Source organism: Mauremys mutica, chromosome 1 (assembly GCF_020497125.1).
Source record: "Mauremys mutica isolate MM-2020 ecotype Southern chromosome 1, ASM2049712v1, whole genome shotgun sequence".
Lineage (NCBI taxonomy): Eukaryota > Metazoa > Chordata > Testudines > Geoemydidae > Mauremys > Mauremys mutica.
The window spans coordinates 320,596,239-320,612,942 of record NC_059072.1 but is presented as its reverse complement, the minus strand read 5'-3'; the positions used below and the strand labels follow the sequence as shown (position 1 = coordinate 320,612,942).

The 16,704-nt window shown below is 39.4% G+C and overlaps 1 protein-coding gene across 3 annotated transcripts in view; it reads left to right on the top strand.

Moving 5' to 3' along the window:
* CDK8 (cyclin dependent kinase 8) overlaps positions 1–15,991 on the top strand; it is a 163,465-nt gene extending 147,474 nt beyond the window's left edge. Inside the window, exons 10-13 of one of the 3 annotated variants that reach the window (XM_045017240.1) lie at positions 9,988–10,085; positions 11,253–11,331; positions 11,451–11,606; positions 14,714–15,991. In XM_045017240.1, the coding sequence (XP_044873175.1) occupies positions 9,988–10,085; positions 11,253–11,331; positions 11,451–11,606; positions 14,714–14,839 (459 nt within the window). In that variant the 3' untranslated portion in view covers positions 14,840–15,991. Of the gene's footprint in view, positions 1–9,987; positions 10,086–11,252; positions 11,332–11,447; positions 11,607–14,713 lie in introns of all 3 variants that reach the window. The other 2 variants (XM_045017237.1, XM_045017251.1) reach the window with 2 other exon arrangements.
* Positions 15,992–16,704: the final 713 nt, after the last annotated feature.

The window sequence follows — 16,704 nt, the reverse complement described above, 5'->3', positions numbered from 1 at the left end:
CTGCTTTTCATTCCTTGCCAGGAGCCAAAAATCCCTACTTTTCCCTACCTATCTGCCAAAATCTCTAGTTTCCTCCTGACAGCTTCTATAGTACAGTTAGGCATTTCCAATACAAAATTCTAGAGCACTTTGAAAATTAAGATTAAAAATGTATGGGCAGCATAACATAAATTTAATATCAAATTAAATATCACTGGGAATACTGTAGTGATTCTATTATTCATTTTCATATTTAATTCAGTAACCTCAGTTTTTTAATTTATCTGAAGCTGCCGCATTTCCAGTCTGCTGCAGGGGTCTTGCTACAAAATGTAGGTCAAGCTTGCCATGTAGTATAGGTCTTGATAATAAACACTTTTAGCATCCCACACAATAAGACAATGGATCACTTTGGTTCAGAGCAAATTAGCTTAATTGAAGAGGGGTGAATGGTCTGGCCAATAGGATGTGCTAACAAAATATTTTATATTTGTCCTCTCTCTCCTCCTCCCACGGTATCACTACAAGGCAGCAGTTGTTTGGATACCTTAACTGTATTTCTTACCTCTAATGTTTTTGGATTTCCACACCCAAAAGAAGGGGTCAAATCAGGGTACAAGATCAGGGATATCCATATTAATTCCACCAGAGCTTTTGGGACAAGCCCCAGGGGGAAGATTGACTTCACACACCAGAGTATCCATATCCTTTATAGCAGCCATGCTCCCCCTTCCCCATGGTTCTCTGTAAACCCTTACAGAAGTTCTGGACTTGATTGTTGTCTTTGGAAGAGCTGCATGTCTAGTCCCATCTGTAGAAGAGTCACTGGAATACAGACATCTACAAGATACTATTAGAGCAAATAAAGAAGAGGGGGGCTCTCCTGGAGATGTCCCAATGCCTAGTCAAAACAAAGGAGCTCTGGCAAAAGTACCTAAGCACAAGGGACCTCTGGAAACGCTCCCATTAGCTGTCCATATTCTGAGGATCTTGGCTGTGTTTTGCAAGGAATGCCACCACCAAACCTGAGAATTATGTGGTGGATAGTTATCCACAAAAGACCCCAGACAAAACAGCAAGCATCCAAGACAACATGGCAAGCACTCCAAATCCCGCCAAAAGCCTGGACCCCATGTTTGCCATGGGCTTCAACCAGAAGATGATTTATCAGGGCAGCCAAGAACTATGAAACAGCAGATTTGGATATTACATGAGAACCTCATGTGGACACACTGATGTGGAAAAAATCTCTACCAGCAGCCAGACTGAAATTTCTGCAAAGGGGAACTCTACCAGTAAATATTGTGTTCTGTCTTATAACATAACTGCATTGGGTGATTTAAATTACTTTTTCTTTCCTGACACCATACTTGACAGAGCAAGGAATCTTCTTCCACCTACTTGGCATTTAACATCCCCCTCCCCAGCATGCTCAAAATGGTATCTAAACTGGAGAAGTATAGCTGTTAAGTTTTATTTCTCTACAGAATGATATCCTGCAACCACTAGCCACGTTTACCACCTCCATACCACCCTTCTCAAGCTGCTTCCCATTCCCTCTCCCTTCCTCCCATTCACTCCTAGGTCAAAAAGTCAGCACCAGAGGAGCTAAAATATATATCAAACACATTGGAAGGCAAGCATGTTTATTTTAGAGGCAGATCCAGAAAGAGGAAAAAATAATAGAAAAGGTACATTGGCTCATTTTCATCATTGCATTGCATTCAGTTTTAGTAAAGTTGAGATTTCTTGAGGTATTTGACCCAAAATAGGTGATAGAGACATTTCAGAAGGGATAAGACATTAAAAGGCATTTGGCTTTTAGAACAGCTAGTCCAGAACTCTTTTACCTTTGAAGTGTACTTTATGTAGGTGTTATAAAAGAGAACTTAAGGCAAAGATATGTGGTATGTCTTGTCATGCACCACACTGGAAGGCACAGAAGCTCTCTCAGGCTTGCCCATATATCTAATGTATCTGTTCCACTCCTGCCCCAGCTGCAAGGTAAATAGGAGTGTTGTGTATCTTCCTGGTTTGCCCATTGCTTCAGGATTTGCCTCAGGGTTATATCTTCTAACATGAGGATAAGCCTGCAAGGTTGCACATGGAATAACTAGCTGGCTGACTACCTGAAACCAGCACAGGCAACCAACTATTCTCACACCTACTCAAACTAGCACAGTTACTCAGCCTTTGTTGTAGAGGGCCTATAGTAGAGGGAAGTAATTTGACAAAACAATTTACCATTTCAAAGGGAATCTCTGCATGGGAGGAGAAGATGGGAATGACATTCCAAAATTGTGGAAAAGAAACATTTTATCATTGTTGGCCTGGAGACTAGGATTGGCGCAATAAGTACTTGTGCTTTTTCTGAGTTTCCTTAGCACCTGTAATGCCATGGTGCTCACAAAGAGGGGAGATACCATCCACAGAGAAGGTGACATATCTTTGAATGGGGGGTAGGGAGAAGAAGCAAGAGAGGATCTATTCCAGGAACTATTAAGTTCATCCCAAAAGAGGACCATGAAGGCAAAGTTGTGAGGGATGGTTTTCTTGGCGCATTCTCTAAGGATTGAAAGAGATCACGTGGCCCTGGAAAGGGACGTGATGCAGACCATGTATAGGCAAACACCTGCATTGGAGCACCTTTTGTTACAAAGGTCAAGAATTGCATCCTAACCGTCCAAAATCCTCTAAAATGAGTTAAGTCAACCTAATTATAGGCCCTTCCCACAACAATCAACCCCAGGAGATGGAGGAAGAGAACCCTTTTGAGATCATCACCTACAGCACTCCTTGGTCTTAAGTTTGCAGCACATTCTTGTTTAATTGTTTTTGTTTTTATTCAAGATGCAGTTTACCTGTGTTTTTTGTTAACCCAGTGAATTCATTTTGGCTGAAAAATTTCATGAAGGTACATATCTATCCATAAATGGCATAGTATCCCCCATACTGTCAATTCATAATAAAAACAAACACACATTTCCTTGGTTCCAGTACATTCATTACCATCAATTATCATCACATTGATTTTATATCATGATTTAAATCACTAGTCAGGAAGACTCAATTTAATCCTGGATTTCTACATAAAAGTGCATTCTTGTTTGTTATAACCTTAATACATGTTCTTCACAACTCAGAGATAGTTGTAGGTTTCATTTTTAGAAGGTACACACTATACATTTTTAAGTGATTTATTTTAAAAACTTTTCAGATTAGTTTTACAGCTATATCAGAAAATGAATAATTGTTTGGTTATTTCATTTACAAAAGGTAATTGAAGCAGATATTTATAAAGTCATTGGGAGGCAAACTATCTCCAATTAAACAGGTTAATCATTAATATTTGGAGGATTTTGCTGTATTACGAGAAGAACATCACCAGACAGACATTTAAATTGTTTTATTTAACTAAAACAAGAACGTTATGTAGTCTGGATTTTTTTCTTCAACAGCAACCATAAAATATTTTAACAAAACAAGCATATGAATTTTTTAATTTAGTTAAATATTCAAGTTTTTTAAAATCAGGTTTGTGTTTGTTAAAATTGTTTTTAACTAAAACAGTTAATTGAAATATTTTAAAAAACAAAAATTGACTGTCAGCCAGGTCAACATGAGAAACTTAAAATATTGGCTTCTGCAACTAACTCAGTAGTCTTCACCTTCATTTCCTGTTTGTTCATAATCTGGAAAAGAAAAACAAGCTTTCCTGCTTTTTCAGGTCCCAAACGATTTCTCGAATTTGGAATGAATTAGTCCAAAGAAAGAAAATATTCTTTTTACACTGGCAGAATAAGCTATTGCTGTTAAATGTGAAATTATCAGTTCAGCAGTCTCTGCATCCGGTTCACTGGTGTGACTTTCTTTAAAACATCAGCAAACATATATTTCTTGAATGGTTCACCCTTAACTCTGAAGTTTATTATAGTTGGCATTATGGAGGGATGTTTGCTGGATGTCCATAGCCAACTCCTCTTCTTCAGCCATTAAGGTTTGACCTGGGTACCAAGTATTGAGAATATTTGCAAGAAAATAAGCTGGAGATAGTGCTTGTCCCATTCATTTTTTTTAATGCTTGTAATTTAACTCTGTCATTGCATATTTCTCTTTTTAAGATCTCACTCAGTTCCTTTCAAATTTCAACAGCGTCAGCAATAAAACAGCTATTTCCCTGCATTTTGTTCAAGGCTACAGAAATAGTCTTCAGGGTACTCAGCATGTGTTCAACATTTCTCTTAAGACCAATGTTGAGAACTTTGGCTGTGACAGTGCCATCTATTTTTTCACGATTTTGTTCACAAACTGTCATCAGATTAGGCCAGTCCTTGATATAGTGCTCAAAACAGTCCACTACTGAGTTCCATCGCATGTCTTGTGGGAGAGTTAGCTTGGTTCCTCCCACTTCTTTTTTTTTTTTTTTTTTTTCAGAGCAGATGCTGCAAAGTGGTTGTTACGGAAGTATTTTGCAATTTTAACAACATTAGCCTTTCTTTCTGGAACAGTGAAGTCTTTGGCTAGGAAGTGCATCAAATGAGCCCTGCAAGCGTATGTTATTAGCTTGAGACTCTCTCTTCTAAATAATTTCTTCTCATCTTGGATACATTTGCAGCATTGCCTGTGACCAACTGCCTACTAGATATTTGGGTTTTTTTTCACAGTTTGTTATAGCTTTTACTGCTACTTCTTGTAAGTATTCTGCTGTGTGCGCATTTCCTGATGTATCAACTTTCTGTAAGGAAGACATTCACTTCTTCTGTTGTCACACAAGCACATACAACAGGATCATTGTGGACATTGCTCCACCCATCAAGACTCAGGTTAACAATTTTACCCTCTAGACCTTGTGCACACTGCTCAATTTCTCTTTCATACACTTTATCCAGCAATTTGCCTGTGACATCTGCTCTGTTGGGTGAACTGTATCCTGGTCTTAATGACTGAACCATGTTAATGAAGTGTGGGTTCTCAGTCATACGGAAAGGAGAGTATGTTGCATGAACAAACCGGGCAATTTTTTCATCAAGTACCTCTTTTTGTAATCTGCTGGTTCTTATCACAAACTTATCTATAGCTGTTTCTGGATGATGGAGATTTTTTTTTTTTTTTTTGCTACAGGTGATATACTGTGGCTATGTGACATACATGATGTGACTGAAACACTATCATTGGCAGATAACTATGAAATTATAGAATATGATGGTGATCTTGAAGGTGGATAGTCTTCACAATCCTGTATGTTGAGGATACATTCTCCTAAACAAAATAAGTCAATGCAGTTTAATTATGATTAGCATACTGCTCATTTAGTATTACTCATTGCATTCACTGACACTCAGTACTACTTTAAAGGTGAAATTGTAAAAGGAAGATCTGCCTATTTCAGCTATTTATTTTTTATCACAACTGCATCTAAAATGATAGCATGATAGAGTAACTATATTTTTTGCTCAAACATGAGAATTCAAGAATAGTACAGAAGGAAGACAGGCAGTCCTTAAGAAAGAAGTATGAAATAAAAAAGTTTACCAACCTGAAGATCCTACATGTTCAGACATGTTCCTTTCATCATCTTCAACGCAGCTTCCTCCTGAGTAGGAACACTTTTTTCATGATGTTGTTTCATTCGGGAAACCAGGCCTTGCATTTTTTTGTTTCACTGTTTGCATTTTGCACGCATGCCTGTCTTATCCAGAGGTAGAGGAACTTCATTAAAATATTCCCAAACTGGGTTTCTTTTACGGCCTGCTGCCATTAGAGGTTTTCCCTTCTAGTGAGAGAATGGTATGGTAGATCTCAAAACAATAAAGGCTACACTCAGAAAGACCTCAAGACTTCTGGAATATGCTGCTCAAACAGTTTCACTTTTGTTTTTACTGCCTGTCCCTCCCTTCTCACATTTATCTCCAGAGTTCTTCTCCTTATCCAGATCTATGCTGCCCCCAACAATCTCTTCTATCCATTGAACTTTTTGAAACTTTGCACTTTTAGAGAGAGGTAAGGGATTGACTCTATGTACACAAATTTGCAGAGGGACAACAGGGTTGAGGTCTGTTATTTCTAACCTCTATACAGTAACTCCTCACATAGCATTGTAGTTATGTTCCTGAAAAATGCAACTTTAAGTGAAATGATGTTAAACAAATCCAATTTTCCCGTAAGATTTAATGTAAATGCGGGGGGTTAGGTTCCAAGGAAATTTTTTGGGGGCAGACAAAAGGCATTATATACTGTACTGTGGTGGGGAGGTGCCCCTGGCTTACCCCTGGGGCTTAGGGCTGGGGGTGCAGGGTCTAGGAGGGAGTTAGGGTGTGGGGGGGTGGTCAGGGTGTGGGTGCAGAAGAAGGAGGCTCAGGGCTGGGCAGGCAGGAGGTGCAGAGCACTTACCTGGGGCAGCTCCTGTTTGTTGCAGGGGGTGTGCAGGTGGCTCTGTGCAGCGCAGCACCACCCCCATGGCCGTGATTCTGGGAGGCAGGCAGGGCCACCCGGAACGCAGGGGGTTTAGGGGCTGCAGGGCCCTGGGCTAAGGGGGCCCCGGGCTGCAGCTCTAAAGCCCTTTTCGGAATGCGGCCCTGCAAGCACGGGCCAGAGGAGCAGGGGCAGCCGCACAGCCAGCAGCTGGAGAGAAGTAGCACTTTCCCCTTCAAAGCACTGCTTCTCTCCGGCCAGCTTTGAAGGGGAAAGCACCGCTTCTTTCTGGCTGCTGGCTGCCCCTTCTCCTCCACGGGCTGGAGGACTCAGGAGGAGCAGGGGCAGCCAGCGGCTGGAGAGAAGCAGCGCTTTCCTTTCAAAATGCTGCTTCTCTCCGTCCGGCTTTGAAAGGGAAAGTGCTGCTTCTCTCCAGCCGCTGACTGCGCGGCTTTCCCTGCTCCTCCTGAGTCCTCCGGCCCGTGCTTGCAGGGCTACATTCCAAAAGGGGCTTTAGAGCTGCAGACCAGGGCCCTGCAGCCCCTAAAGCCCCTGTGCTCCGGGTGGTTCCTGCCTGGGGCGGGGGGGGGAGGACAGCTTCCCCACTTGCTTGCTTGCTCCATCCCTCCCTCCCAGAAAGTCCTAAGCGCTGTCAAACAGTGCTGGGAGGGAGAGAGAAAGGGAGGCGGAGAAGAGGAACTTGTGCAATGCTCCCGTGTAAAGTCAGCCGAACGATGTTATAAGGGAGCATTTCACAACTTTAAACGAATATGTTCCCTAATGGAGCAGCGATGTAACTTTGAAACAACGTTAAGCGGAAGAATGTTAAGTGAGGTGTTACTGTATATTATTTATTTAAAACATTTTTGCTGTTAACAAGCATGTTATCTCTAGAGACACAAACCCACAGTTTGAGAACTGCAAAACTAAGCATCTCTGGTGGTATCTTCTAGACTGAGCACTGAGTCCCATTGTGTAGATAGAAAGATTAACCTAAATAATCTATACAGAAGCCCCTGGAACCCCATAAGATTGGGCCCCTAATCCATGAACTATTGGAACTAATTTACAAAACTTTTCTTAAACATTGCATGAATATATTGTCTCATACTATAGAATTTGAATTTATAATCCCTATTCCATGATGGTATATCTTTGAGCTTTAATGTATCTTAATTAAAACTATCTTTAGATAGGTTTTTCCTCAAACATTTTATCAAAAAAATCTGATTTTTTTATTTAAATCTGATATTTTTTTTTAAAAATCATGAATTTTTATTCACCCTGATCAGCAGTGTGTCCTCCATGCTGCCTGACAGCAATTCGAAAATGGCACTGACAAAATTAATAGATGCCAGCAGAGAAATATGGGGAGTTTGTTAATTTGACCCACCCCCACATCCCCCAAATTTTCTGCATTTTCCAGTAGGCATCCACCTACTGAAAAATCATCCTGCTGAAGAGGCATCCACAAGAAGAAAAATCACAAAGCATGGATCTTTCTGGTGGAATAGTGCACCATGGGATATCTACCCAGAATACTGAGCAAATAGTGCAGAGCTGTGCGGATATAATGAGTAACAGATAGAGGCATCTTTGTCATGCCAGCCTAAGTGGTGTGGATGCACTTCAATTTGATGTAGTTAAATTGTTGCACTCACAGCGAACAAACTAATGCGATGTAACATCCCTGTGTGAACAGGGCCCTAATGTGTTCACTTCCAAAGTTGTAATGTGCTAAGGATGCCATAGTGATGAATGCAGTATTAATTCCCAGACAGCTTCTGCAACATTATTGTGTTCCTCTCATAAAATCATGCTGATTGAGTTTGAGCAGTACCACACTTGGATATTTTAAGGATTAGAGCAATTATTCCAACCTAGACTGAATTTATACTTAGTTTCTGTATCTCTTCCTATACATTTGAGATTATGCAAGAGTCATCTTTAAGACCAGTTTCTGCCTGCTGGCTAATCATTCCCTCAGAGCACATAATTTTATTTCACTGTGATTAGGACAGTCTTGTTTTTCCCCTCCCCTCAATATATACTGTTTAGGATTTTGTACTGCTACCCATTATGTAAGTATCTGAATGCCTTCTACATAAAATAGATTGACAATAGCAAAATCTGTAGAGGACTTCTTGGAGACACTTGCTGTACTATATTTTCTGGTTATAGAAAGGTCTGCTTGCGTTAGTGCTGTTTTGATTGGGGGGAAAGGGAAAGAGAAGGGGGTTAGTTTTTAAAGTTATTCTGATTATGGTGGAAAAACTATGTAAAAGGGGAAGGTTTTGTAGTATTTCCTGAAAGTAGTCAGGTTAAATTTCTCTGATTTCCTCTGGAAATATTCTTATACTTGGCTTTGTCCTTGGTGCTCTCATGCTTTGTGATCTGTCTTGTCCCAGAGGAGCATCACTTTCTTGGCAGCATTGGATGAAATATGAAATATGGTCTGTAATGCAGCTGATACCTGATCTGTTAGTTAGTATGAAGATTAAGACAATGACCTTCAACTGGCTATGGAAATGGACTCACATTCAGCGGAGGGACTAGAGCACAGGCATCATGTGCTCATGGAGGAGGCAGACAGCTGCATTTTGTACCTGCTGGAGCCTTTCCATTGATTTTACTTATGGTTTGAGATCGATAATGGAGGGAGGGAGGGATAGCTCAGTGGTTTGAGCATTGGCCTGCTAAACCCAGGGTTGTGAGTTCAATCCTTGAGGAGGCCACTTAGGGACCTGGGGCAAAAAAAAAAAAAATTGGTCCTGCTAGTGAAGGCAGGGGGCTGGACTCGATGACCTTTCAAGGTCCCTTCCAGTTCTAGGAGATTGGTATATCTCCAATTATTACTTTTTATTACCTTAATAAATAAAGTAAGATCTAAGATTTTGCTCATCTCCCTCCTCTGAATGCCAGTCAGACATTTAAAATACAGTGAGCCTACTATCCTCATAATTAGTACATCCACATTGGATCCCACTATTTGTGAGTTACTTGGGCAGGTGGAGTTTTCTATCCCATCTAGACATGCATTACATTATGATTGCCGCTTTCTGTGGTGAGTATTCAGTGTAAATGGTGCTATATAAATAGTACTGATAATAGGGCTGTAGTAAATGTGGGGTCTTGGTCAGAATATTGGTTGTCTATAAATCAAATGAAAATTCCTCAAAGATAATTTATTCCAAGTAAATGTGCATGTCAGTGTGACATAAAAACTCAGTTAATGTGTGTGAATTCATTTTAAAATAAAGCTTCTTCACAAAGAAAGGACAGACCAGCAAAACTACAGTATATTGATTTATTGGGGCAGGGGGGAGTTTTGAGGATTTTGTTGGTAGAGCACTTATGGCAAAGCTAATTATTTGAGTGAGTTTTAAGTTTTATAGGTAGAAACAAGTGGTTATTCAATAACAAATTCAATTAATATTTAAAACATGAGGGGAAAATATGGTTCATATTTGCCATTAGTAATTGGGGTCTAGAAATTACATCATATGGGTGGCAGTTTCTCATTTCAGAAGACAGTGGGACAAAGGCTTTCATTAATAGTGTTCATAATTCTGAACTTTTTTTTTAAACTCTGCTTAGCTTCAGAAATTGCTTACTATGGACCCAATAAAGAGAATTACCTCAGAACAGGCTATGCAGGATCCTTATTTCTTAGAAGATCCACTTCCCACATCTGAGTAAGTGGTCAGTTTATTAATCCATTAGCATATTCAGATATTTTTAATGTATGCTCTTTGTTTACTGCTTACTATAAATACATACCTGTGTGTGTGAATAATGAATTAAATAACTTACTGACAAGCAAAGAAAAAGCTATACTAACTAAAATGCCATTTGAGGTTTTTAAAATTAAGTAGCATTCCTATTAATCTCTTGCTTTATGAAACTTTGATCCTGTTAGTCACAGCACTAATCCTGTTATTCACTGACAGGTTGATTATGCGTGCTACAGATCTTTGTGGACAACTGCTAAGTGCCTGCAGGTCCAGTTCTCTGTTCTAGAATGCCGATGACATTTACTAATTAGTTTATATTTTTCCATCTTATCTTTCAGTAGATGGGGATGGGGGGAATGGGGGAGGGAAATAGTATAGTCTCTCTGTACTTTGATACTTCACAGCCTAAATCCATTTTCCATAGACACACTTTCTTTTCAACTGCACAGGGAGATTCTAAACATAAGAAAGCTTACAGACTAAAAGTGTGAACAGTCTATGATAAAGCATCCTAAGATGGCCAGCCAGTGCTTGAGTGGCCTTGTTTTAGAAAGGCTAGTAGCACATACTGCATATCATTCCTTTTTTCATTATTAAGGGAAGAATTTATAAAATGTGTTATGTATATTTATAACAGTTAATGAAAATGAAATTAATTCAGCTCAGCTTAGTGAAATATTGGCTCCTGACCTGTCTTTATATTCTAGTGCTGTCATGCAAATGGTTTGGTTTTGCGGAAACTGCTCTTAGGTCAATATTCTTTTCCCTCAACCTTACATTGGTAGCATTTTAATATAAAATTAATAGCATGTTCGCATGCTAAATAAAGATATATCCATATGATTACGAGTGGAGAAATCTTAGCTTGGGTTAGCAGTAACAAATTCATTCATGTATGTCCATGAGTCTAAGGTGAGAGACCACATACCTCCAAAAGCTTCCAGGTCTTCTCACGGTTAAAACATTAAGTAAATGATGTTATTAAGAAGGGGTAAACAACTTGACAGATATATTAGGCTGTGGCTCAGGAAATTTGAAACTAGACTGGACAAAATACTAGATCTTCATCTACGACTAACCTCTCTGATTCTAGGCAGATATACCAAGACTGCTAATTTGTTTTTGCAGTGTTTTCGCAGGTTGTCAGATCCCCTACCCAAAACGAGAATTTTTAACAGAAGAAGAACCTGATGATAAAGGAGACAAAGTAAGTATTAAAATACAGTGTTGTCTTATCTCATTGAGCTTTACCTCAGTATTTCACATTTGCTGCTCTTGTACTGCTTCTGAGTTGAAATTTTTCTTTGTGTTTAACCAATTGAGAAGAACCAGCAGCAGCAGCAGGGCAATAACCATACTAACGGAACTGGTCATCCAGGGAACCAAGACAACAGTCATACACAGGGACCCCCATTGAAAAAAGTGAGAGTTGTTCCTCCTACCACTACCTCAGGTGGACTTATTATGACCTCAGACTATCAGGTATCTCAACTTCAGTTTTCCATATATTATATATTTGGCTCTTGTGTATTGTAACTTAGAAGAAACTACTTACAGTGCAACTCTACTCTAAAAATGATTTTGTATAACTGGTTCTTGGGATCATTGACTAGATGCATTCAGGCAGCCCAGTGGTATGGCTCTGATTCTCATAAAGCCTACAGTTTTTCCCCTGGCTCTCCACACATAAAGGTATAAGAACCTAAAAACATAAAGGCAGGTCATTTTGCAGGAGCTGAATGCCATGAGCTCCATAGCCAAATGAGCCCAAATTTTCTTTACTAACTCTATACCAGGACTTCAGCTAGTGTATCAATTTTCAGGTCCATTTCACTATGCATGTGGGTTTTAGAGCACTTCGAATAATCAGTTCTAAACAGAAAGCTCTGTTCAACCTTAACCACTGTGCGGCAAGGGCTGCCTTAGAATGTAACTATAATAGTCTCTCCCTCAGTGGAGTGTGCATTCACAAAATATTTTCCAACACGAGGGTTGATCCCTCTTAAACCTGCAGGCGGCTAAGTCAGTTGCTGTCCAGAGATTGTTTTGGCATCATTTCTGCTGACTCCTTTCTGCATGAGTCTCTGAAGAAGGCAGATGCAGCAGAACCTCTTGTCTCTCTTCCATGCTGACTGACATAGCTAAGGAAAAGAGGGGTGTAGGGCTTGTGTGTTGAGGCAGGGGATCTCCACTTGCTTGCACTATTCACATGTTATTCACCCCACTTCACAGTGGCAGCTGACCTGAGAGCATGGGAATCAGAGCAAACCCAAGCTACCTCTCCTGTGAGCATGGATTGAAGTCTACAAGCTGGGAACTCAGGCGGCTCTGAATCACCCTCCGTGTACGCAGGGATTGCTTAGGGAGTCCACCTGTCACCCTCATCTAGGTTGAGGAAAGCTGTGATCCTTCCTCAGCTTTCTCACTCCACTGACATCCCTTCCAGACTTTTATGCCTGAGGGGGCAGTGTTTTTCAGCAAGGGCCATATAGGGGGATTTTTGCATGAAGGAGTGGTAACTGCCCCTTCACTGTCTCAGCAGCTCTTGCAAGTGCTTTGGCTCCTCCTGACTGCTCACCTTTATGTCATGCCTTTGAAAGGCATAGTGTTTGACTTTGAGAAATTCAGTCTGTTTTCCCCAGACTTTTAAGAAGGCAAGGATGATATTGCACTCGTGAGTTTACATATAGTAAGTAAGGCAGATGGAAGGAACCCACATGAGCTTGACAGCACTGAGGCCAAAGCAATTAAATGCCACCTACTGATGGACACACATCTCTCTGAATCTCCCCCTAAGATTCTTCAACCCAAGGAGGAAGGAGAAAATTTTAAAATACACCATTGTTTTGACCAAACACCTGTCCCTTGGTACTCTCATACTGTTACATCTGAGCCCTCTGAGGGAAATAACCATCCCTTGAGGAGGTTTACTAAGACATCCCCTCAGCAGCTAAATCCTTTGTTTAATCTCCCTGAAGCAAACTGGCCTATAAATTCTCCCCCATGCAACCTTTTCTGTCGTACATAAAAGCAATTAGGTAAGGATTTTTACAGGTATATAGACTTCCATGTCCCTTGGTTTCAGATGTGCCAACTTGCACATTTAATGTGACGACACTGAAATGAATTGGAGCAGTCCTGTCCCTGGAGGATGTAACAAGCTTTTGTCTTATGAGGAGAGGGTTAGTGGTGTTTGGAGGTAGAGCGGGCTGGGTTGTTTTGGGATTTTAACTTTTGTTTTTAAAAGTCACTTGTTGCTCTACATGATGTGAATGCACTGAGTCATCTTGTAATTGGCCACATAAAATAAATAAGACCCCATTTTTTCAGTAGTCAGGTTGTGGAAGCCTGTCTATTAACTATATTACTAATAAAGCATTAATGGCTAATTTTAAACTTCAAAGTTTTTTTCAATTTCCTGCATACTTGAGGTACATTTTGCCAAAAAGTACACCCAGAGATTTTTGCACTATTAAACATAACCTTTGTTTATTATACAGATCTGGATCATATGATGGCTGTTCTGTTATTCTGACACTTCTCATTAAGTGAGTAGTGTGTCTCTCAAGAGTGAAGATAAATGTCATAACAGCTCAGCCATCATGTGAGCTATGATGTACAGCAATGCTAATTTATTCCTGCTGGCTGGAAGTACTGTTCTAACTATTTCTTTTCCCCTCCACACCACACACCTAGAGAGTGATTCAGTCCCTTAAATGCATGTGTGGAGAGTATCCACCTACCTTGCTTTATAAAGGGCATCCCTTTATCTTTATTTTCCCAGTATGTAGCCATCTCAACACATTTATTGAATTTAACTTAACTTCTGATCCAAATGAAGACTCATGAAAAGGAAGAGTTTAAGCGTTTAAAGAAATAAATCCCACATCAATTACAGCTTTTTAAACTGTAACAATTAAACAAATACATCTTTTTTTTGTGATATCCCACATTTGATCCTAGGCAGGTTATACGGGTACAAGATTTTGGTTTCTTGGTGAGTTGTTTGGGGCAGGGACTATCTCTTCTTGACTGTCTAGAAAACACCTACCTTATAGCGAATGCTCCCGTAGGCCAAAATTAATCTCGTATGCAAGGGTCTCCCAGAGAAACTTCCTTGCATTATCATTGATATTTAAATACACAACAAACCTCCCAAACATGCTCTTGGAGGGGGAAGAAAACCGTAATGGAGAGCACCTAGGATATTTTTGTCTGGAAGGGTTTTTTTTATTATTTATTTTTTTAAACACACTGATGTACCACAGTGGTGAACATAAGAAGTCTGGATAGTTGAAGCGGCACTGGTGACATGAAAGATAAGAATTCAGAAGGAACAGTTCAGAATGGGTAACAAACAGCATTACTTGTTACTAGCTCTCAATCAAATATTCCTGGTGCTCATATCCTTAGTTACTGTTATCAAAATAAGTAGAAAGCTGTAAATACAAGTGATTGATATACTGTGCTGTAGTCCTGTTAATTATTGCCCCACACAGCACAGACCTCAAAAAATTATTGGGTATTATATTTGTATTATAAATGCATCCACTATAGGGATCAATTCTCTTCTCCTTCATGGTTTCCAGCGTTCCAATCCCCATGCTGCCTATCCCAACCCTGGACCAAGCACATCGCAGCCACAGAGCAGCATGGGATATTCAACTACCTCCCAGCAGCCTCCACAGTACTCACATCAGACACACCGGTACTGAGCTGCACCTGAATAATGTCAATGCACTGTTGCTAATGCTGTAGGACTGGTCATGCAGCTGTCTGCCTGGAACCTGGCTTGGGCCACAAGAATGTACTGTACAACCACACCTTCAAAATGTCTGATAGCCAAGTTCCACCACTTTTCACAGAATGGAGTAGTGGCTCCCAAATTGTACCTGTTTTTGGGTTAGACTTGAAAAGAAAGTGCTAGCACAGTTTGTGTTGTGGATATGCTACTTCCATAGTTTACTTGACATGGTTCAGACTGACCAATGCATTTTTTTCAGTGACAGTCTGTAGCAGTTGAAGCTGTGAAATGTGCTAGGGGCAAGCATTTTTTTTATTGTATGTGGTGAATTCTCTTGATGTAACAACATTATCTGACCAATAGTACACAAAATCCTTTAACTGGTACTTGAAGCATACAGTATATGTTAACATGGCAAAAAAGCAAAATAACCATGACTCTAATTGAGATAATTTTGATATACATTTATTTTTAGTGACTTTTGTGCGTTGGTTCATTTTCCACATTGATCAATGTTTTATGACCAACAAAATTGCTACAATAAGATTTTTTAAGAAAATGAAAACATTTGCATTTTTCCAGCAGATTACAAGCCTCCCAAAGATTAATTTCCAACATATAGATTTGTTTTTGTTTTTAAATCTATGACTTGACTGGTATTAAAGCTGCTATTCGATAGTAAAATAAGTATGTTGTCATTGATATAAACATGTTTGGTTCAGCAAACAAACTGAAATGATTGTCATAGACAGTGTTTTATTTTTCCTATTAGTGTTGCTGATTTGTGAGCATGCTTTGGGATTAAAAAAGCATGAATGATATTTCCTAAAAAGGTGCGGCATCCATTCAGATATTTCGTTATGATTTTTGAGAGATGGATTGGTGTAGTGGATTTTAAATTTTGTTCAGTTAATTATTTTTAAAATATTTTCGCACGTTATTATAGGGATGCCCTTATTACAGCAAAGGATGAGGTGTTAGGAGAGCCTTAGAATTTGAGGAAAAACTATAACATACAATGTACTGTATCAAACTATTTTACATGAATGACGCAAGTATTCTGAATAAAAAACTGAACATTGTTAAAAACAAGGTGTTATGTAATAAATTTATTTTTCATAAATCTGCATATGAACTTTGCTTGTATTCCTTTTTATCAACAGACATGAAATACTTTAATGCACTAACATCCATGTAGGCACTGTCTGAATAATCAATTTAGTTTCTTAATTCAACAGTAATTTCTGTTGCAAGTAGTGAGGTTTCTCTTAACTGCTGCATGTCGTCTATTTAAGTATTACAAGAACGACTATAACCCTCTTACTGATTACCCTTTTATTACAGTGTGCAGATAATCAGCTATGCTGTACTGAGTTACAAAATATTAATTACATTTTATAGGTGATGCAACTGGTCCTACACAGAATCTAGAGATACTACTATCTATAAAACCACATTTAAGGTTTTCCTTAATCATTTGTCATGTTGGTATCTAATCCCACAATGCTATTTCATGGGGCCAGCATCACCCCTCTGCATACACCACTTTTTTATATGGGTTAAAGCATTCAGTATTATTACAATGTGTTGATGCCATTATATTACATGAAGGCTTATTCATTGAGATACCTATGGTAGGGTAGCGGGAAGTTTAAACCACAGGTAAGGTGAGGAATGGACCAAGTATCAAATTGGAATAAAGGCTATGAGTAAACAAGAGAAAATGGATGTTTTCAAAATATATGTGTTTAGATGTTAATGTTGATTTTTCAGTAAGTCTTGGTGTTCTGGGGAAGTTCCAAAAGACTGGAAGAAAGCTAATGTTGTGCCAATATT